The sequence below is a fragment of the Ovis canadensis genome, chromosome 4 (genome assembly GCF_042477335.2).
Source record: "Ovis canadensis isolate MfBH-ARS-UI-01 breed Bighorn chromosome 4, ARS-UI_OviCan_v2, whole genome shotgun sequence".
NCBI lineage: Eukaryota > Metazoa > Chordata > Mammalia > Artiodactyla > Bovidae > Ovis > Ovis canadensis.
Window position 1 is genome coordinate 67261170 of NC_091248.1, and position 24164 is coordinate 67285333.

General features: G+C 34.8%; 1 protein-coding gene across 7 annotated transcripts in view; it reads left to right on the top strand.

The window, feature by feature from the left end:
* The window catches only part of TFEC (transcription factor EC), a 224374-nt gene that overhangs the window by 169833 nt on the left and 30377 nt on the right, over positions 1 to 24164 (top strand). For 3 of the 7 annotated variants that reach the window (XM_069587952.1, XM_069587950.1, XM_069587951.1), the window contains one exon: positions 6672 to 6758. The exons of 3 other annotated variants lie outside the window; for them this stretch is intronic. In XM_069587952.1, the coding sequence (XP_069444053.1) occupies positions 6672 to 6758 (87 nt within the window). Of the gene's footprint in view, positions 1 to 6671; positions 6759 to 14120; positions 14271 to 24164 lie in introns of those variants that run through there. One more of the 7 variants, XM_069587956.1, reaches the window with a different exon arrangement.

Sequence of the window (24164 nt, forward strand, 5' to 3'; positions counted from 1 at the left end):
CTTACATTTGTACATGACTACTAGAAAAACCATAGCTTTGACTATCACTTTGTCAGCAATGTGATGTCTTTGCTTTTTAATATGCTGTCTAGGTTTGTCATAGCTTTCCTTCCAAGGAACAAGTGTCTTTTAATTTCATGGCTGCAATCACTATCAACAGTGGTTTTGGAACCCTCCCAAAAATAGAATCTGTCACTGTTTCCACTTTTCCCCCATCAGTTTGCCGTGAAGTGATGAGTCCTGATGCAATGATCTTAGCTTTTCTGAATGTTGAGATGTAAGCCAGCTTTTTCACTCTCCTCATTCACCCTCATCAAGAGACTCTTTAGTTCCTCTTCACTTCTTGCCATTAAGTGTTATCATCTGCATATCTGAGATTGTTGATAATTCTCCCAGCAATCTTGATTCCAGCTTATGATTCATCCAGCCTGGCATTTTGCATATAAGTTAAATAAGCAGGGTGACGATATACAGCCTTGTTGTACTCCTTTTTAAATTTTGAACCCGTCAGTTCTTCCATGTCTGGTTCTAACTGCTGCTTCTTGACCTGTTTATAGATGTCTCACTTTCTCAGGAGACAGGAAAGGTGGTCTGGTACTTCCATCTCTTTAAGAATTTCTCACAATTTGTTATGATCCACATAGTCAAAAGCTTTAGTGTGGTCAATAAAGGAAAAGTAGATGTTTCTCAGAAACTCCCTTGCTTTCTCCATGATCCAATGAATGGTGGCCATTTGATCTCTGGCTCCTCTGCCTCTTCAAAACCCAACTTGTACATCTGGAAGTTCTTGGTTCATGTACTGTTGAAGCCTAACTTGAAGAATTTTGAGCATAACTTTGCTAGCATATGAAATGAGTGCAACTGTTTGGTAGTTTGAGCATTTTTTTGACATTGGCCTTCTTTGGAACTGGAATGAAAACTGACATTTTCTAGTCTTATGACCATTGCTGAGTTTTCCAAATTTGCTGACACATTGAGTGTCAGCATCATCTTTTAGCTTTGTCCATAATAATGCTTCCTAAGGCCCACTTTACTTACACTCCAGGATGTCTGGCTCTAGGTGAATGACCACAGCATCATGGTTATCTGGGTAACTAAGGTCTTTTTTTGTATAGTTCTTCTGTGTATTCTTGCCACATCTTCTTAATATCTTCAGCTTCTGTTAGGTCCTTACCGTTTCTGTTATTTATTGAATGAAATGTTTATCCTTGAAATATCCTTGAATGAAATGTTTCCTTGATATGTCCAAGTTTCTTAAAGAATTTCTAGTCTTTCCCCTTCTATTGTTTTCATCTATTTCTTTGCATTGTTCATTAAGAAAGCCTTCTTATCTCTCCTTGCTATTTTCTGGAATTAATTCACTTGAGCATATCTTTCCCTTTCTCCCTTGCATTTTTGCTTCTTTTCTTTCCTCAGTTATTTGTAATCCTCCTAAGACAACCATTTTTCCTTCTTGCATTCTTTTTCTTTTGGTTACTTTTGGTCACTGCTTTTGTACAATGTTACAAACTTCTGTCCATAGTTCTTCAGGCACTCTTTCTACCAGATCAAATCCCTTGAATCTGTCACTTCCATTGTATAATCATAAAGGGAATGATTTAGGTCATACCTGAATGGCCTAGTGGTTTTCCCTACTTTCTTCAATTTAAGCCTGAATTTTGCATTAAAAAGTTCATTATCTGAACCATAGTCAGCTCTATGTTTTGCTTTTGCTGACTCTCTTATAGAGCTTCTGCATGTTTGGCTGCAAATTTCATAATCAATCTAATTTTGGTATTGACTATCTGTGATGTTGGAAAAGGGTATTTGCTATGACAAGCATGTTCTCTTGACAAAACTCTGTTAGCTTTTGCCCTGCTGCATTTTGTACTCCAAGTCCAAATTTGCCTGTTATTCCTGGTATCTCTCAACTTCCTACTGTTGCATTCCAATCCCCTATGATGAAAATGGCATCTTTTTTTGGTCTTAGTTTTAGAAGGTGTTGTAGGGCTTCATAGAGTCAACCTCAGCTTCTTTGGCATCAATGATTGAGGCATAGACTTGGATTACTGTGATACTGAATGGTTTGCCTTGGAAAGAAACCAAGATCACTCTGTTGTTTTTGAGGTTGCCCAAAGTACTACATTTTGGGCTTTTTTGTTGTCTATGAGGACTACTCCATTTCTTCTAAGGGATTCTTGCCCATGATAGTAGATGTAATGATCATCTGAATCAAATTTGCCCATTCCCATTGGCTCAGATGGTAAAGCATCTGTCTACAATGCAGGAGACCCGGGTTCAAGCCCTGGGTTGGGAAGATCCCCTGGAGAAGGAAATGGTGATCCACTCCAGTACTATTGCCTGGAAAATCCCATGGACAGAGGAGCCTGGTAGGCTACAGTCTATGGGATCGCAAAGAGTCGGTCACGACTGAGCGACTTCACTTCATCCACTTTAGTTCACCAATTCCTGGATGTTGATGTTCACTCTTGCCATCTCCTACTTGAGTATATCAAATTTACCTTGATTCATGGGCCTAGCATGCCAAGTTTTTATGCAGTATTGTTCTTTACAGCATCAGACTTTACTTTCATCAACAGACACATCCACAACTGAGCATTGTTTCTGCTTAATAGAGGTGTTATTGTCCTCTGCTCTTCCCCAGTACTTTATTGGACACATTCCTACCTGGGGGACTCATCTTCTCATATCTTTTTGCCTTTTCATGCTGTCATTTACATTCTTATAGTTACTTTACCATTAGTGTTTAATTGTTATCTTTTTTCGCATTTTTATTTACTATGCTTTCTGTTTCCTTATTTGCAATCTTTTTTTTCTATCCCCCATTGGCTAAGGTTTTCTTTTTTTGTTACACCTAACTTAAGACACATAGTTATATTTTTTTCTTTATCTGTATCACTGTTTAGCAATATCTGTACTATATCTATAGGTAAACAGCTCCCTGAGTTTGATCTCATCTCCTTCTTCTTCTCACCTATCTTCCTGAATTGATATTTTTAGAATAAATTTATATATTCAAATATTAATATATATACACGTACACACATTTTTCTTATTTAGATCAAAAACATTTTAGTGTTACTTGGGCTTCCCAGGTGGCTCAGTCATAAAGGATCTGTCTGCCAGTGCAGGAGACACAAGAGATGTGGGTTTGAATCCTGGCTTGGGAAAATCCCTGGAGGAGGAAATGGCCACCCACTCCAGTATTCTTGTCTGGATAATCCCATGGACAGGAGCCAGGTGGACTACAGTCCATGGGGTAACAAAGAGTTGGACATGATGAGCACTCATTCTTATATTTTGTAGTGATTTCATAGTTTATTATATGACTAGTGTATTTTCTAAAAGCGTGTTTTCCAAAGGTTTTTTTGCTCTAAAAGTTCTAGGTTTTCATGTCTAAGAAAAATTTTATCTTATGCACATATTTAAAGAATATTTTATTGGTTATAAATGTCTAGGTTCAAAAGTCTTTATCTTTAACACTTCAAATGTTATCCTGCTGTCTTCTTGCTCCCAGAATTGTTGAAAAGCTTAATTCTTGGTCTTTTGTAGACCTTTACTTTTAATCCTTCAAATCTTATAAATCTCTTCCTTTGTCCTTGAGTCTCATTTTTCCATGCCTACTATCACCATTTTTACTTTAGTCAAAATATTTTGTGGTTCCTTTGTATTTTATCATCTTTATTTATTACTTTTATGATGCTTATTTTGCTGATTTCTTATATCTAACCCACTCCAGTGTTCTTACCTGGAGAATCCCAGGGATGGGGGAACCTGGTGGGCTTCCGTCTATGGGGTCTCACAGAGTTGGACACGACTGAAGTGACTTAGCAGCAGCACCACCACCAGCAGCAGCAGAAATCTGTTAACTCTGTTTCATCTGATAAAAAAAAAAAGTTGCCTTTCTTAAAATAACAATTGGATTCCAAGGTGATTAGTTATGAAGATTCCTGGAAGCTGTGAAAAAATGCTTTGGATTAGACTTTAAAGTCAGTTTAGGATAATAGAAGAGCCAGCATGTCCAATAAGCCAGCATCTCCAATAAGCCAGCATCATTAGGTGAAATAATAGCCATGTTCGTGGATGACAGAAATGAGAAATAGAGGTGTTATTAAAGGCAAAAGCAGAGTCTTCAAGAAAGATGAACTTTGACATGTACAAAAGAAGGGTTTCTATCTAGAATAGAATAAATGATCATGTTTATAGGCAAGAGGGAAAAATTATAGATGTAAGCATGCATGTGTGCTAGGTCACTTCAGTTGTATCCAACTCTTTGTGACCCTATGGGCTGTAGCCCACCAGGCTCCTCTGTCCATGGGATTCTCCAGGCAGGAATTGCCATGGAGGCAAGGTTGCCATGCCCTCCTCCAGGGGATCTTCCTGACACAGGGATTGAACCCACATCTCTTATGTCTCCTGCATTGATAGCAGGGTTCTTTTTTTTTTTTAACCACGAGAGCCACCTGGGAAGCCCCACTAATGTAAGAGATGGATCATTTATATTGTAATCTTCCAGAAAGAAAAGGATAATTTATTTGAGTAATTTTTAGTGAAACTATAAGTACTCCAAAGTTAAACCATATACCATGAATTGTGTTTAGCATCCTTCTTTCCTCAGGTCTTTTCCACATCTATTCAATACAAATTTGTTGTCTATTTAATGGTGGAATATTAATAAGAAAAATATCATAAAACTGAAATTTGAGGTTGGTAACAATCAATAATATACTTGAAAACTTTCAGAGAGTAGACTAACCAAAGGAAACAAAGCATGCATATTTATTTTCCTAGATACTTTAAAGATCACTCAGTGCACATGGAACACATCTAAAGTTCAAAATAGGGCCGAGAGTTGCACTCTGGTATGCTACCCAATGGACATGTGTTTTTGTTTGTTTGTTTGTTTTTAAAGTTAATTCAATTCAATGTAATCTTTAAAAATTGAATAAAATTTAAACTTCAGTTCCTTAGTAACATTGGCCATATTTCGAGTGCTCATAGCCATATGTATTTGCTACTGTGTTGGACAGTGCAGATATAGGACATTCCCACTGTTGCAGAAATTTATGCTGGACTCTGCTGGTCCATAGGATTCTACAATGTAAATTTCTTACCTACGTTTCATCTTTATCTCAACTCTTTCTTCCTCTTGCTCACTCTTTCCTGTTCCCCTTGGCCCCTCACTCTTCCTCAAAGACATGAGCTTGTTTCTACCTTTAGGTCTTCTTTTATGCTTTCTTTCAAAGTACTACCATTTCCTCATGCTATTCTTGTCTTTGTTCAAATATCAGTAAATCCTTGCCTCATTCATATAACATTCACTATTATCAACTCTATTTCTATCCTGCTTTAATATCTTCATACCACTGTTTGTTATTAAACTGTTTCTTGCCTGTTTCTTCAGGAGTTTGAGTTCTATGAAGGCAGATACTTTGTGCTTTTAGCTTTTATAGCATGTACTAAACCAAGGTCTTGAAGTAAATGTTGTTTAACAAATATTTATTAAATAGATATATAAATAATCCAATTTTTTGGCATATCACCTTTGGGAGTATCTTAGTAGATGTTTGTGAACCTTTGATTCTCTAAGGTCCTCAGAAATCTTGCTTAGAGGATAACATTAAAAAAAAATTTTTTTATATCTCCCAGAGTTTATTTCGAGTTGTTTCTGCACATGTCATGGGAAATTTATAGTATTACAGTTACATAAACCCACATTCTTATTATCTCTGCACCTACATTATATTTTAAAATTTCACTAAAGATAATAAATATAATGGCCAAGAGGAGAGCTAGAGCTGTAGGGGGATAGAGACAGTGGGAGAGAAAGTGATGGTATTTTTAAAAATATGAGCTTTAATATTCCCTCCAGCTGAAGTACAGAAGAAAAGGAAGGTTGTTTTAAAAAGGAATTGAGAAAGGAAATGAAAAACTGATTTAAGTTAGGACTGTAGAATCAGATTTCTAGATTTCAATTCTGCCTTTGTCACTCTTCAGCTATATAATCTGAAACAGGTTACTGAATTTCTTTCCTCATGTATACAGTGAAGATAGTGATAGTATATACTTCATATTGTCATTGTGAAGATAAATGAGCTGACGTGTGCAAAGCATTTAGAGCAGCTCCTGCTACATCATATGTGTTAGTTACTATTTATGGTGTCCACAATTCTTATTGTTGTTGATAGTGTCATAGTTATTATTATTAGCGATCATTAGAGAAAGCTGGATAATACATTTCCATGTAGTTTCTATTCATGTGGACTAATTGGATGAAGTTTGAATATCCACCTATAAGATGCTATCAAAATATTTTAAAAGAAAAACAAAATTTGTAGGTGGTCATCTCTCTGCAAATGAAGTATATAAGCTCTGGCTCAAGGATTTCATGATAACTACTCTGTTTATGCAGGTACTGGAGTAGCCAAGGCTGATTTGTTTAGTCATCACCAGCCAGTAGGCGGAAGTGAATGAAGGAAAAGCAACACAGATCACAGTGTTAGGATTACTTCAAATTCTAAAACATTCTGCATTTTGATACATATATAACCTTAATTTAAATATTCTAAAATTTACTTTTAAAGCTGGCTAAAATCTTTCTATCTGAATTCAGACTGAAGAGCAACTTTTATCATTATGCACAATATTCTAAATGCATTATATTTTGCTAGATGGAGGACATTATTGAGGATATAATCGGTATGGACCCAAGTTTTAAAGAGGAAGGAACAGATTCTCTTCTGCTAATGCAAAGAACAGTAAGTGTTTCCAGACCTGAGGAGGTCAGTGAGATTAAAATCAATAATAGCACCTGATGACAAAAAAAGAAATTTCATTTGATTAGCAAATGGTGTTTTCTTCTGCCCTTTTGAAGCTGGTACAGAATAGATAAACATTTAAAAAAATATTTATTGGTGCAGGAAAAATGAATAATTTTATAGGGCTTATACTATTCTATCTACCTATCTACCTAATCTCTATAAACATCCATCTAATTACATATCTTATCTGCTATAGCATTTTCTGTGAAATCTTCAGATTTCCCATTTGAAGCACAACATATAATAATACCATCATGAGTTCATGGCTAAATTTTAACTGTTTTACCATTACTAACAGCTACCAGATTCAGAGGGTCTATACCTTATAGAGAAAGGAAAAAATTATAACACAATATAACTTTACTTTTGAGCCAAAAATCAAAGGTTAAAGATGAAGTGAAGAAAGGTAGAAGAGGCCTCACACTACTTTAAGGCATTTAGACAGACTTCTGTGTTGAAATCACAAATTCCTGGAATAATAAGCAGGGAAGAGATAAGATAATATCTCTTTGATTGCTGTTGCCTTCTCATTGTTCATTTATTAATCTCTAGAATCTGTAAAGGGTGTACAAACTCTTTCTACACATTTTGAAGGGGTTGTTGTTGGCTCATTTATGGTTTTAGAGCTTTTAGAAAATGAGAAAAATTATGAAAGATTTTGATTTGTTACTCTAAACATTTCATTTAAAGAAAGTGAATTCTGACTGTATTGTGTAGTGTAGATTCTGTTCATCAGTAAATCAGTGGGCTGAGTTGTGTAAATGTTGATAATGAACATTTTAAACCTAAAACTTTAAGAAAAGTTTGGAGAAAGCATCCCTCTTCTATTTATTAATTCCCAAATAGACTACAAAAAAAGAGAATTGTATCTTTCCTCCTTTTCTCTGGTACAAAAGACTTCCACTTTATAACAAGTCACTAACACCAGTGTTATCAGTCAAAGATCAAATGAGGTTAAAAATCTAGCTTTTTAATTGAAAGTTTATTTTTTTGTGAGTTTTTTGTTTGTTGTTTGAATGATGTGACAATTCTTTTTACCTCTTCTGTTTTCAGATTTCAAGAAGTATATTGACAACAAATTTGACTAATTCTCTACATAAATATGTTATTTATACTAATTTTCTCCATCTAATCCCACAGCATAAGGTCACTATTTTCTTAATCATTATTCAACTTTTGGGTTTGAGGAAATGATACTAATTTCTTTCAATCTTCTCTTCCTTGTATGTGGTACTTATTTCATTGAAATTGTATGCTGAAACATTCTCTTTATCAAATTATCTTACTTGTTTTGTAGTGGTTGCATAGATTGCTTATTCAGTGCAAACTGGTGACAATGATGATTGGGAATTTGTTTTTTGTAAACAGAATGTGGATTTCCCAGGTGGCACAGTGGTAAAGAATCCACTTACTAATGCAGGAGACACAGATTTGATCCCTGGGTTGGAAAGATCCCCTGGAGGAGGGCACAACAACCCACTCCAGTACTCTTGCCTGGAGAATTCCATGGGCAGAAGGAGCCTGATGGGCTACAGTCCATAAGGTCTCAAACAGTTGGACATGACGAAGTGACTTAGCATAGCACAGCGCAGCGTACAGAATGTGCTTCTAAAAAGATAGATACTACTGGCCTATGTGTATTCATATAAAGAAGTATCTGCTGGTGGCCAACCAACAATTTTTGATAAATCAAGAAGCAAGATATAACACCAAGTGGTTCAATTAACCAAAAAATTATTCAATATTTGTTGTATGCAAAGCACCATACATGTGCTATAGGAAACTAAAAGTTGAGTGAGACACTATTTAAGAGACCACTTGATGGTGAGTCAGTGAGGTGAGGCACACCTGAGAGGCAGTGAGGGAAAGAATATGGATCTCAGTATTAACCCAAGTTGTCATCTAGGTATTGTATAAATCACTTAACTTTTCTTTACTTTCTTCTGTGTTATGAGAATAATTAAAAATATTTATTGCCAATACTGTTTTTATATTAAATCTTAGTAGATCACACACACACACACGTATATATATATATATATATATATATATATATATATATATATACATATATTTAATGCTAGTCAGAGTGTCGCCCTGGAGTTTGAGTAAAGCAGAAACCTTGCTAAATTGAGACATTTCTGAAATACTTTAGGAAAAGATGACATTTGAAATACAGTTATGAAGGAAAGTTAAGATTTTAAGAGGTAGACATGAAGGCAGCAAAGTAGCAAGAAAAGAGGACAGCATAAGAAAAGGCAAGAAGTGAGAAAAAAGAGAATGTGTAAGAATAGCTGGTAGCGCAGAGATCGGAAATTCTGAAAGATTTTTATAGTTCATGTGGGTAAAAATAAAGACCTGTTAGATTCAGAGGAATGCTTTGAGTAAGCATTTTAGCCAGTGAACTTTTGGTTTTAGATGATAGAACCTGGCTTATATGGGGTGTAAGTATGAAAGGAATTTGTTGGCTCATCTCATCCATAAATTCCTAAGTAATATTGCATGTGAACATCCCTCCATAAGTTTGCCTTTGTTCTATACTAGCTTTATTCTCAGCTATTGAACAGACAATCTCACAGCTTATTCCTAGCCATGCACACAGTTTGTCCTTGCTAACCCAGCTGTTTTTTTTTAGACATCCACTCTTTGACAAGGAAGAGGAAGTTTCTGATTAATTTAAGCCAACCCTGGTGGCCCCATTTCCTTAGCCAGAGATTGTTTTAAGAATGAGCTTGTGTTGCAGTTCTGGAGCTTTAGCAGGTTACTGGGGTCTTCTAGGAATTTACTTCAGTCTTTAAAGGAGACCCACCAAAGAGAAGGTTTTGTCTCTCTATGATGTTGTAAGACAATGTGACTTATGTGGCCATTTGATTGCCCAGAAGATAAATAAACTGAGGAAAAACAAAAGGTACAGAGAGGAAAATCCAAGAGGAATGCAAATAAATACTGCTTATATGCCCCTGGAGAATTCTTTACCTATGGATTGCACATATCATGTAAGATTTTTTTTCCTTTATTTTGTAAGCTAATTCTGTCAGGATTTTATGATTGTCATAACCAAATGTACACTGATAGATACATTCAGTCAGACTTAAAAACTTAAAAAAGGAGAGCTCCTTTTTTCTTTAGTTCTAGTTAAATCTCTGAGATAATTCTTTTGGGAGCAATTTTTGTCACTTTTCTATCTCTCAGACAATTTTTCTGGATCTTGGGCCTACCCTAGAGTGACTTAGCAGCAGCAGCAGCCAAAATAAATTATCTAGATTAAGACTGAAACTAGGAGTATAGGAATTATTACCATAATTCAATAAAAATTATTACTAAAAAAATAATTATTCTTAATGTCTCACCTACTATACCACAGGCACATTGCCAATTATTTTACATATAATCTCTAGTTGTCATAGAGACTGCAATGTCCAAGGGGAAATAAGGATTCCCTGGTAGCTCAGACGGTAAAGAATCCACTCGCAAGGCAGGAGACTGGGGTTCAGTCAGATCCCCTAGAAAAGGAAATGGCAACTCCCTCCAGTATTCTTGCATGAGAAATTCCAAGGACAGAGGAACCTGGTGGGCTGCAGTCCACGGGGTCTCAAAAGAATCAGACACAACTTAGGGACTAAACAACAACTGGGGCACTCTATTGACTGTGCTATTAGCCACGTTGGAGTTCTTTTGCTGTGACTTAAACAGAAAATCTTGAGTGTCACTTAGCCAAGATTTATCCCAGGACCACTGCATAGAGTAAGATTAACTAAAATGAGTTAAGATGAGTTAACTCATATTTTAATTTCTGTTGGTGGAAAGCTTGGAAGCTGCTCTGGGGTAGCTTGGACCACTTATGGTGGTCCTTCAGATTTCCCCAGATTGAATGGAACAGTTCAGGGTTTTCACAGTTCAACTTAGTCCAAGTTTTTCTGACACAGAAATGAATATTGTATGATTAGTGACTAGACTCAGAATAGTTAAGGAGAAGTTACCTCTTAATTTTTATTTAAACAAGAGAGCTAGCTACTTGCCTATTAGTTCTTACTGCAACAATTGTGTAAATTGGACTGAAAAGACCCAAAGTGCAAGAAACATTCAGCCAAGTCAGCTGTGCTTTCATCAACACCAAACCTCTCAGTTTCTCAGTCTTCTTGGGGTCAATGGTATTTCTCCCCTCACTATCCAGCCATCCTAAACATGATGATATCCCAGATCTCATTGTGTGTTTTTCTATTCTATAGCATTTTTCTTTCATATTTTTTGACCATTATGTTCCATTTTTTTTTCAGTGCACCTAGTCTAATTTCTTACTTCAACAATTGCTCAGGCTTGTGGAGACTCCAAGTTAATTGACTCTATCACTCTTTTCAGTAGCTATTATTTCCCACTCATGACATTTTGAAATTTCTTCCTTAACCTATTCTTGGTTAAGCACTATAACCATTTCTTTCGCAAACACTCTTAACATATCCCCATTTTTCTTCATTTTCCTTTCCTGACAAAAGCCCAACCCTGACTAAACTTATTTTTCATCTTATTCCACATCTTTACCTGAGCAGCAGAATGGATAAAATTTCACTACATTGCTCATAGTACTCACCTCCAATACATCACCAAAATTTCATAGGGGCTTTCATTACTACCAGACAATACTACAGCTATACCTTGGTTAAAATTCTCATTAATAAGGCATTAATCTACTTTATCTTCTCAAATCTCCACCATTCTCCATGTGCTAGCTGATTTCTCTATCATAACATATTTCAGAGAGAAAATATATAAAATCAGATTAGGACTTACTTGTTAACTTTGTATCATAAATTCGACAAAACCACCAGTATCTGTTTTGATTTCTCTGTCATCCCTTCTATTTGAATCGAATTGGCCCAGCTCATAACCTAAAGCTGGTCCAACTACTTGTGTCCTACATCCCACTAATTCTTACCTTTGCAAATACTTCCCTCTTTAAATACTGCTCCTCCTATATCATTAGTCTATTATGATGTATTGGATTACAAATATCAACATTACACTGGCCTTTATTAAGATTCCTCAAAAATAAACCAAATCAAAGGATTGTCTTTGAATACAGTTCCTCTCTGGCTACCATACTATTTCATGATTCCACTACCTCCCTCCCAAATGTCTCTGCTTCCATTTTCACCCTGATTGCATCTCCTCACCTCCCCTTCTCTACTGTCCAGTACAGCTATGTCCCTTATAATTCCAAAAGAGCTCTTAAAACCAACCAATACTGAAGCCAATAGTAAATTCTCCATTCTCACCAAACTTGATTTCTTTGTGGCCTTTGCCATGTTTGACCACTCTCTCCTTCTTGAAGTATTAACTGGGATTCTGTGGCACCATATTTTTTTGCCTTTTCATCCACCTTGCTGGTTCTTTCTCTTCTAATAGACTTTTAGATGCTAAAGTGCTCCTAGGCTCAGAATTTAATCTTCTTTTCTCATGTACCTGTATGTTTCATCGGTAATCTCAACCCTTCTCTGGCCTAGCTCTCTCCGCTAATGCTAGATTCACATGTCTTACTACTACCGTAACATCTTTTGTTCTTCCAAAAGAGGTCTCAAACTTAATACGACTGAAAAGAAATATTTTTTCCCCTCCCTATCTATCTAGAACTACCCTCCCTCAAAAAGTCATCCTTCTATCTATGGCAAAACCAATACAGTATTATAAAGTAAAATAAAGTAAAAATAAAAATTAAAAAAAAAAGTCATCCTTCTTCATTCTCTTACTCCCACATCCTCACATTTATCAGTATGCTGTTCTAATCAGGATCCAAGATTTCCTGAATCTCACAACTTAGCAGCTGTTCTACTGAAACACTTTTCCAGGCTAACATCATCTCTTACTTGAATGTCAGAAACTGACTCCAACCTAATTTCTCTGCTGCTTCTGACCCCTGTACAGCTGTGGATCACACAGCAGCCAGAATGATCTTCACACAGCAAAAATCAGATCCTGTTTCTCCTTGCTTAACTTTTTGCTAACTTCCTGAAATCCTCAGAGTATAACCAAGACACTTCATAGTCAGCACTTCCTTTTAACTTTAGGCCCTGGTCTTGATAGCCTTTTTCCTGCTCACTGAATGTGACATGCATGTTATCATTTTAGGACTCTTGAACTTCCTTTTTTAGGCTTGGAATGGTTTTGTCCCAGATCTTTGGATGACTGTCTTTTTATGCCTCAGATCTTTAGTCAATATCAACTTGTCAGAGAGGCCTTCCGCAATAACCCGAGCAGAAAGACCCCATCCCACACATCCTACATCAGTATCTTATTTAATTCCCTCTGATGGTTAGGATTAGAGTTACAAAAATTATTTGGTTTATTATATTATTTACCCATTTATTGTCTATTCCCACCCCTAGAATGTGAACTCCTTGAAGCTGGTGATTTTGTCTGCCTTATTCATTGCTGTGTCCCTAAAGCTGAGAAAGTAATCTGTTCATTAGTTTATTCGCAGCACCCAGTATAATGCCTAGCAAATGATAGGTGCTCAGCAAATACATATGAAATAAATATTTTAAAATTCACACATAATATTTTTTAAAGTTGTTTCCATTATGCATTACCATTTAGAAATTTTTTTAATGGGCATAAGCAACAATAAGGATAACAGTAGTAATGATAGCTACTATGCCTTGGGTACTTGCTGTGGGACAGGAATTGTATAAAATACTTTTCATGAAAATTTAATTACTACAACAAACATGTGAGATAGAAACTATTACCTATTAGCATTTTGCAAATGAGAAAAGAGGCTTAGAGAAGTTCAGTAACTGACTCAAACTCATACAGTTAGTGAATGTCAGGGTAGGGGTTTGAATCCAATCCTGTATGATACCAGACGCAATAATCTTACCCACTCTGCTGCACTAGTAGCTTCAGAAGAAGTCATTTAATAGAACTGTAAGAATCTTAGGATCTGAAGGGACCTTAGCCTGATCTGACCCTCTGCCACATTCCAGCCAAAGAATTGTTAGCTTCTGAGTTTAAACCTGTCTCTCTATAACTTCTACCCTTTGGTCTTCATTTCACCTCTTCCTTTCAAAGATGGTTGTGCATAGTAACTTATTTATTTTATCATAGATGGGTATTTTTCAATCATAGCTTTGTAAATGCTGGTGGCACTTGGCAATCTCAGTAAACTATTATAGTTCAAGACTATTTCAGAGACAGAGATTGAGTAAATATTAACAACCCCCTGTGCTTGGTTGGAACTTGAAAGGACTGCGTAACACCAGCAAGCAAGCTTTTGTCAATCACAGTCTAGACCAGATTAGACTTAAAGTCCAAGGAAGAACCAAAGTTCACCTTAGAAGTTTCTGCATAGCTCTCCCAGTTATTGTTTGCAAGTGTAAGGAAAAGAAAATGATGAAGGAGAAAGAGAAAACCATTGCTATTGTGAAGGTTATAGACACTTCAAAGTTAAAACTGGTGAGCAAGTGCATTTTGGAATTCTTTCACTGTTTGGAGATGAAACCACCTTAAATACTGAATTTAAACTTTATAAACTAGTAGTCAATAAAATAAGGTATGTAGAAGTTGAGCTTTGAAAGTGTAATTTATAATCTGCTGTATTGACAAGCTTGTTTTCTTACAAGATAGTTTTTTAATGCTCTGGCTATAGTAAAAATATTTTGTAGTCTAGTTAAAAATTGTTTAAAATGCTCTTTTATTTGAACTTTTTTTTCAAAAAGTGAGGGTTCCATTAATTATGTGCTGTAGTGTTTACATTAAATTACTATTCTCATTAATTTAGTACTAAGTAGATTATGTATATATATAAAAAATAGATTCCCTCTACATAAGAAATATATGATGCAAAAGCAGTTTCTGTGTTACCATTCTCTGTTTTGTATTTTATCTTTTCTATTTGTGTTTTGAGCCAGCTGGTCAAGGACAGGAATCTCCCACTCCCGCCCAACAGATTATTTTTATTCACTTATAATAGAACAAAAAAAATAATAACTCAGTGGGACTTCTCTTTTCAATGTTTATCATTCAAACCTCATAGCCCTGCTTCAACAAAGAAAATAAAGTCAGAGAAAGATCAATTGTGAGTGTCCTAAAACTGGAAAAATCTAGTTTACCATGTTTAAATGAATAAACACACAAAAGGAAATAAAATAATCTTTTAAGTGCCAGTTTTTATGTGTGCTTACATTGTGTGATATACATGGTCCTACAGTGCTCACTCTTTATTCCTGAAGTTTATCTTCTTTCTATGCCTACAGTTATTCTATCTAATAGTCTAATGATCAGTTTTGCCATTTTGCATTCACAATAAATGTCTTCAGAGAAAAGCAAAATAGGGAACACAAGCAACTTAAAATTTCCCCTCATTTTCCCATGAAACCCCACTAAATATTTGATATAGATATAGAAATATAGATATCACACATGCACATCTATGTATGGGTTTATAAGTTTTTTTCTTTTTGTATTTATTCTGAAAAATTACCTGGAAATATAATAGGTAAGTATAGAGATGATTTTCTTTCATTTTCTGTATTTATAATGAGATTATCTGGGAGAGAGATACGTGATACACACAACATGTGCACACACATATATAATATATAAAACATATGTGCATATTGTATATGTGTGTATATATATGTATCTATACACACACAAATGCACATGTATGTATCTCCAGAAAATTATCGGTTTTAGATAAATAATCAATTTTCAGAAACATGATGAGTATATACTATGGTACCCTCTCCCTTGCTGAGTGATTATAAATGAAGAGGGGTGAAACAATAAAAACAAATTAAGTTATTAAATTTGTGGTAAAGTTTTCCAGTACTATAGTGTTTTGGTGAAGAAAAATAATAAACCAGGGTGCCATAAGGGAGAGTGTTGGAGATGGTTTGAATCTTAAGTTGAGCCTGCAGATTGTATTTTGATATTTAAAGAAGGTATGAGGACATGTGAAGTGCAGAAAATAGCAGTGGCAAAGAATAGTACTGAGATAAATATTCTCCAATGGCTTCCAACATTTTGTTTTCAAAATACTTTTTACAATTAAAAATGTTAAGGCAGGGTCCCTTCCACAATTGGATAGGTAGGAAAGAATCTATCCTCTGTGTTAGACCTAAATTTTAACCCTAAGTCTTCTATTTATTACAACTGTATGGTCTTGAGATAATTACTTATTATTTCAGACTTTTAATTATTTATATTTAACATGGGAACTATGAGACTTCACTCATAAATTTGTTATAAAGATTACTTGAAATTCTGCTATTTGTTATTACTATGAGACATGCTTAGCTGAATATCAGGCATATAATAAAAACTCAACTGTCTATGACTTTGCATATATATGCTATGATAATGCTTGTATTTTATTATCTTTAAAAAATTCTTCATATGTGGATTCATAGATTCCATTTGACAACATTCTATCCTCTTTCTTCCTCACTCCCACTGGAGTGGAAAATCTATTTTTGGACATAGTCTACATATTTGTATGTGGTGATGAGAAATCTTTCAGAACTTGTTAGTAGTAGTAAATAATATTGACTAGATAATGTGGGACCATTGAATGAGGTTTTTGAAAACTAGACACGAGTTTGAGCTTAATATATGAGCTAAAGGGGAGAGACTTAGATTTCATGCTTTTTGAGCTAGGAGAGATCAGAAGAAAGTTGTATTTCAAAACATGTTTGCCTGAGAGGAGCATTTGGGAACTAATTGAGAGGAATGCTGGAAGGAAGGACATAATTTAGGCCAAGACCTTGAGGATCTTGAGATGTGAGAGTATGGAAGAAAATTTAAACTGACCAATGATTTAATCAGTCAGTACTAAAGAAAATCAACTTTGAATATTCATTGGAAGGACTGATGCTGAAACTCCAATACTTTGACCACCTGATGTGAAGAGCCAACTCATTGGAAAAGACCCTGATGCTAGGAAAGATTGAAAACAAAAGGAGCAAGGGGTGGCAGAGGGTGAGATGATTAGGTAGCATCACCCACTCAATAAACATGAATTTGAGCAAACTCCAGGAGTTAGTGTCTTTCATAGCTCAATTGGTAAAGAATTCGCCTAGAATTCAGGAGACCCCGGTTCAATTCCTGGATCTGGAAGATCCACTGGAGAAGGGAGCTACCCACTCCCATGTTCTTGGGCTTCCCTTGTGGCTCATCTGGTAAATAATCCACCTGCAATGCAGGAGACCTGGGTTTGATCCCTGGGTTGGGAAGATCCCTTGGAGAAGGGAAAGGCTACCCACTCCAGTATTCTGGCCTGGAGAATTCCATGGACTGTAGTCCATGGGGTCACGGATTGGGACACAACTGAGCGACTTTCACTTTTCAGGAGTTAGTGTAGGACAGAGAAGCCTGGTGTGCTGCAGTCCATGGGGTTGCAAAAAGTCAGACACAACTTAGTGACTGAACAACAATGAACAAAATAACTTAAAAGAAAAAAAATATCATAACTAGGTTATCAGTTCAGTTCAGTTCAGTTGCTCAGTCGTGTCTGACTCTTTGCAACCCCATGAATCGCAGCACCCAGGCCTCCCTGTCCATCACCAGCTTCCGGAGTTCACTCAGACTCATGTCCATTGAGTCAGTGATGCCATCCAGCCATCTCATCCTCTGTCGTCCCCTTCTCCTCCTGCCCCCAATCCCTCCCAGGAGAGGGAAGAAGCCAAACTGAAAAAAATATATGTGGAATTTAGGTCAGATCATATATGTTTTCCTTTATTGTATTTGGCCTGATGAGTGTAAATGGATATATGAAAAATTAATTCTCATAGGGAAGTACTGATTTTAAACAGGCAAAGAAATATTTTTCTATAGTTGGAAGTTGTTGCCTTCTCACAAACTAATAATTTTTAAAAAATGGGATTGAATTTTATCAGATAGTTTTTAAAATCTGTTGAGATGATCATATGGTTTCTTTTTCTCTCTTAACATCATAAAATACATTTCTGGGAAACCCAATTTGATTATGGCAATTTACCTTGTTTATATTCTCTTGAATTTAAATAAGTAATAATATTTTGCTTAAGATTTATAGTCATGAATAAAATGTTTCTGTAATATTTTTTCTTATAATGTTTTCATATGGTTTCAGTCTCAATGAATTGGAACATATTCTGTCTTGTCTCTATTGTCTGGAAATGTTTGTACAAAATTGAGATGGCATGTTTCCTGAAAATGTGACAGTCTTGCCCATAAAACTGTCTAACCCAGATATTTTCTTGCATAATATGTTTAAAGTATTTTTTTATTTCTTCAGTAATCATAAGACTATTCAAGCTTGAGATGCTATTAATTATTATGTAGTCAGTTCTACTAAATAATGTTTTTCTAGAAATTTATGTATTTCACCTAAGCATTCACAGTTATTAGAAAATTATTGTAGGTAATCTCTCTTATCTTTTTTTTTATTATGGTAAAATATGTTTAACATAAAATTTGCCATCCTAAACATTTTAAAGTGTACAATTCAGTGGCATAACATAGATTCACAATGTTGTGCAACCATTATCACTATACACTCACAGAGATTTTTCATTCTTCCAAACAGAAAACATTACAAAAAGTCACCAATTAAATAATAACTCCCTATTTTCCTTATGTCCAGACTTTAATAACCTTTATTCTCCTTTCTATCTGTATAAATTTGCCTATTCTAGGTATCTCATGTAAGTGGAATCATATATTTGTCCTTTTCTGTCAGCTTATTTCATTTAGCATAATGTTTTCAAGATTCATTAATATCGTAACATGTATTAGTACTTCATTTCCTTTTATGGCTGAGTAATATAACATAATATGTACGGTATATTTCATTCATCCACTATCCACATTTCATTTATCCATTATTCATTCATCTATTGATGGGCATTAGGATTGTTACTACCCTTTGGCTGTTTAATGCTTCTACGAACATTTGTGTGCAAGTATCTGTTTGAGACTCTACTTTTGACTGTTACTGGTAATATCTAGAAGTGAGAAATTGATAATAAGCTAATTTATGTTTAAATTTTGAAGAACTGTCATACTATTTTCCACAGTGGCTGCACCATTTCACATTCTCAGCAGCAAGGCACAAGGGTAAAAGTTTCTTTACATCCTCACCAAAACTTGTTTTCCTTTCTTTTCATAACAGTCATGTTAATGAGGATAAAGTGGTAAAACATTGTGGGTTTGATTTATATTTCCCTAATGACTATGATGTTGAGTATATTTCAGTGTCCTTACTGACCGTTTAGAAGTCTTTTTTGGAGAAATGTCTATTTAAGTTCTTTGCTCATTTTTTAAAATTGGAATGTTTTTGTTGCTGTTTCTGTGAGTCATTGGAGTTTATGTAGCTAGATATTAATCTCTTAAAAGATAAATGATTTGTAAATAATCTCTCCCATTTTGTGGGTTTTCCCTTCACTCTCTTGATAGTGTCCTTTAATGTACAAAAGTTTTAAATTTTATGAAATCCAGTTTATCTGTTTTTGGTTGTTGCTGTTGCCTGTGATTTTGATATTATACCAAAAAAATCATCACCAAACCAAATTTTTTATGAAGATTTTTCCCTTATCTTTCCTTCTAAGAAAGTTATAGCCTTAACTCATATGTTTAAGTTGTTGATCCATCTAGAGTAAATTTTGTTCATGGTCTAAGAGTCCAACTTCCTTCTGCATATGGCTCTCTAGTTTTTTCAAGATTATTTGTTGAAGAATTTGTCCTTTCCCCATTGAATAGCCTTGGTACCCTTACCAAAAATCATTTGACCATATATTTGAGTAATAATTTATGGACTCTCTATCCCACTCTCTATATGTCTGTCTTTATGTCAGTGCCACCCTGTTTTGATTACAATTGTTTTGTATTAAACATTTTGTTTTGAAATATGGAAATTTAAGCCCTCCAACTTTGTTCTTTTCAAGGTAATTTTTACTATTCAGGGTTCCATGAGACTTCATATGAATTTTAGTGTGGGCTTTTATATTTTTGCAAAAACCACTGTTAGGATTTTAATATGGATTGGAGGCATTTGTTGATTGCTCTGGATAGTACTGTCCTCTTACTGATACTAAGTCTTCTCATCAAAAAACATGAGATATCTTTCCATTTCTTTATGTCTTCTTTAATTTCTTTAAGCAATGTATTTTTTAGTTTTTGGTATCTAAGTCTTTTCCTCCTTGGTTAAATTTATTCCCAAGTATTTTATTCTTTTTGATGTTATTGTTCATGAAATTGATTTCTTAATATCCTTTCCAGATTGTTCACTGTTAGTGTATAAAGATGCAACATATTTTTGCATGTTAATTTTTTATTCTGCCACTTTGCTCAATTCATGTATTAGCTTTCATACTGTTGTATGTGTATGTGTATGTATGAATCTCATGATTTTCTAAATGTAAGATCATGTCATCTGTGAACAAAGACATTTTTACTTATATCTTTTCAGTTTGGATGACTTTCTTTTCCTTGATTAATTGTTGTGGCTAGGACTTCCAATACTATGTTAAAAAGAAATGGTGAAAGCAGGTATCCCAGTCTTGTTTGTTCCTGATCCTTGAGGAAAAAACATAAATCTAAGTTTTACTATGGTTATATCCCTCTTTGATTTAAAATATCATTTGTTTAGTCTTTATTCCTTTAGTTAGTCTTACAAGAGGCCTGTCAAGTTTGCTAACTGAAAAAAACAAAACAAACTTTTGTCTTTTGCATTGTTTTGTTTTTCACTGATTTATGGTCTTATATTACTATCTGCTTTACTTGCTTTGGGGTTTTTTTTTTTTTGGGCAATTTTTCTGACTTCTTGAAAAATATACTCAGTCTATCAAATTTCAAAATTTTATCTATTTTTTCTCATATTTAAGGGTATAAATTTCCTTTAAAACATTACTTTGCCATATTCCAAAAGTTTCCTTACATGTGTTTTCTGTATCTTTCATTTATTTTTGAATTCCAGTGTGATTTTGTCTTTACTCTTGAATCATTAAAAATTTCCTAAATATTTAGGTAATCAAGGACTCAATGAAATTTTTGAAGTTTTTCTTTTTTTTTTGTTTTCGGTGATAAGATTTTGATGATCAATACTTATATATGTTCTGTATGTACTTGGAAAATATTGGGTTTTCTGTAATTTTTAGATACAGAACTATAAACATGTCTACTAGGACAGGATTTCACTTTTATTATTCAAAACTAGAACATTACTGATTATTTTTGTCTACTTGACCTTTCAAAAATAGGAAGAAATGTCTTAAAATCTTTCATTACTATGATGGATTTATTCATTTTTCCTTGTAGTTTAAACATTCTGCCTCATATTTGCTTCCCATACTATGTTTCCCTATTGTCTCTACTGTCTGGAAATATTTGTACAAAATTCAGATGGTATGTTTCCTGAAAATGTTACAGTCTTCCCTATTTTATTAGGTACACATCTGCTTATAATTGCTATGCCTCTCTAGAGAATTGAATTCTTTATTTTTAGATAGTGACTGTCTCTATTCCTAATAATTTTTCTAATTTTAGTCTATTTTCTCTGATATTAATAGAGCTGCATCAGCTTCCTATGGTTATAATTTGCTGGGCATATCTTTTCCCATCTTTTCAATTTCAGTCTTGTGTGTTCTTTTGTAATGCAGCTGTGTCTCTTGTAAGCTACATAGATCTAAACACTATCTTTTAACTGAACTGTCAAACTTTTAGCTGAGAAATTTGACCTATTTACATTTATTATCACTGTTGATATTTTTCACCTGTTTTTCTCATTTTTTAAAAATTATGTATGTCACATATTTTAATATGTTTTTCTTTAGTACTTTTTCCCTTTTTACCACTTTTACAGTCATTCACTTCCTTACCACTCCAACCCTATCATACTGATATTATCTAGATTTAATATGGAGTTATAAGGTCATATCAGTTCAGTTCGGTCGCTCAGTCATGTCCAACTCTTTGTGACACCATGGACTGCAGCACGCCAGGCCTCACCGTCCATCGCCAGATCCCTGAGTTTAGTCAAACTCATATCCATTGAGTCCATGATGCCATCCAACCATCTCGTTCTCTGTCGTCCCCTTCTCCTCCCGTCTTCAATCTTTCCCAGCATCAGGGTCTTTTCCAATGAGTCAGTTCTTCACATCAGGTGGCCAGAGTATTGGAGTTTCAGCTTCAGCGTCAGTCCTTCCAATGAATATTCAGGACTAATTTCCTTTAGGTTGGACTGGTTGGATCTCCTTGCAGTCTAAGGGACTCTCAAGAGTTCTACAGCATAATTCAAAAGCATCAGTTCTTTGGTGCTCAGCTCTCTTTATAGTCCAACTCTCACATCCATACATAACTACTGGAAAAACCATAGCTTTAACTAGACGGACCTTTATTGGTAATGTCTCTGCTTTTTAATATGCTGCCTAGATTGGTCATAACTTTTCTTCCAAAGAGCAAAGATCTATTAATTTGATGGCTGCAATCACCATCTGCAGTCATTTTGGAGCCCCCAAAAGTAACATCTGTCACTTTTTCCATTGTTTCCCCATCTATTTGTCATGAAGTGATGGGACCAGATGCCACGATCTTACTTTTCTGAATGTTGAGCTTTAAGCCAACTTTTTCACTCTCCTCTTTCACGTTCATCAAGAAGCTCTTTAGTTCTTCTTCTCTTTCTGCTATAAAGTGAAAGTGAAAGTGAAGTCGCTCAGCCTTGTCCGACTCTTTGCAACCCCATGGACTGTAGCCTGCCAGGCTCCTCCATCCATGGGATTTTCCAGGCAAGAATACTGGAGCGGGTTTCCATTTCCTTCTCTAGGAGATCTTCCCAACCCAGGGATTGAACCCGGGTCTCTCACAGTATAAGCAGATGCTTTACCATCTGAGCTACCAGAGAAGTCCAGGGTGGTGTCAACTGCATATCTGAGGTTATTGCTATGTCTCCCAGCAATCTTGATTCCAGTTTGTGCTTCATCTAGCCCAGCATTTCTCATGATGTACTCTGCATATAAGTTAAATAAGCAGCATGACAATATACAGCCTTGACTTACTCCTTTCCCTATTTGGAACCAGTCTGTTGTTCTATGTCCAGTTCTAACTATTGCTTCCTGACCTACATATAGATTTCTCAAGAGGCAGTTCAGGTGGTTATATAGTTTATTTTATTTTTATCTTGATTCTCGTATTCTCTTTTAGACTACAGCCACTTTACCATGATGTTTAATATTCTATTTATAACATGTTTTATTTATTTATATCATATTTACTTCATCCCAAACTGTCTTCAGTGTTTTTATTTGTGGGTAAGCATTCTTACGCATTTTATATTTCTCAGAATATTTTATATCATGACCTCACACGTAGATGATATTGGGCTGGATATAAAACTCTGTGTTTTAAGATCTTTTTATTCACGTTCTTTTTTCATTTGTTTTGCTATTTAAAATGTTTATGTTAATAAAATTCTTATTCCTTTGAACATAATCTCTTCTTACTATCATGCTTCTACATTTTCTCTTTGTCATTGTACATTCCTAAGTTTAACTGTAATGCATCAGGATGTAGGTTTTCCTTCTTTGATATTCTATAGGCCCTTTGATTTTTAAGTCAAAGTGAAACAACAAAATAAGATGAGATTAAAGACAATAGTTTCATCTTTGATTTAGTGTTAACTCTGGAATACATATCTATTCTTTCTTATTTTCTTCCTTACAATTTTTATTTTATTCTCTCCCTGACTCTCCTAATACCTATCTATATTTTAGTTCTAATAATTTTGTCCTTCATACTAATTAGATTTTATTTTATATGTTTGGTTTCTTGGTCCTTCATCCTTCTGAGAGATTAATTTGATTTTTATAATGTACTAATTCCTTTATTTCTTTCTCAGTTTATGTATTATGCTATTTTTCCATTTTATGGTTTTCTTCTTTTTTCAGGTATTATATTTTCATGTCTCCTATTCATGACCATGTTGGCCATTTTTATGTTTACTTGTTCTTATTTTAGATTATTATTGTTGTTGTTTAGTCACTCAGCAGTGTTTGACACTTTTGTGACCCCATGGACTGTGACCCACCAGGTTTCTCTGTTCATGGGATTTCTTAGGCAACAGTACTGGAGTGGGTTGCCATTTCCTTCTCCAGGGAGTCTTCCCAGTTTGGGGATCAAACTCACATTTCCTGAACTAGGAGGCAGATGCTTTACCACAAAGCCACCAGGGAAGCTCCATTTTAGACTATAAATTATTGCAAACATCATCCTTTATTTCTTTAGACTATGTATTAGATCAATTTTTAAAACTTGGTTTCATGTAATCTTTTTTTTTTCCTAAAACTTTTGCTTTTGATGTTATTTCTAACATTA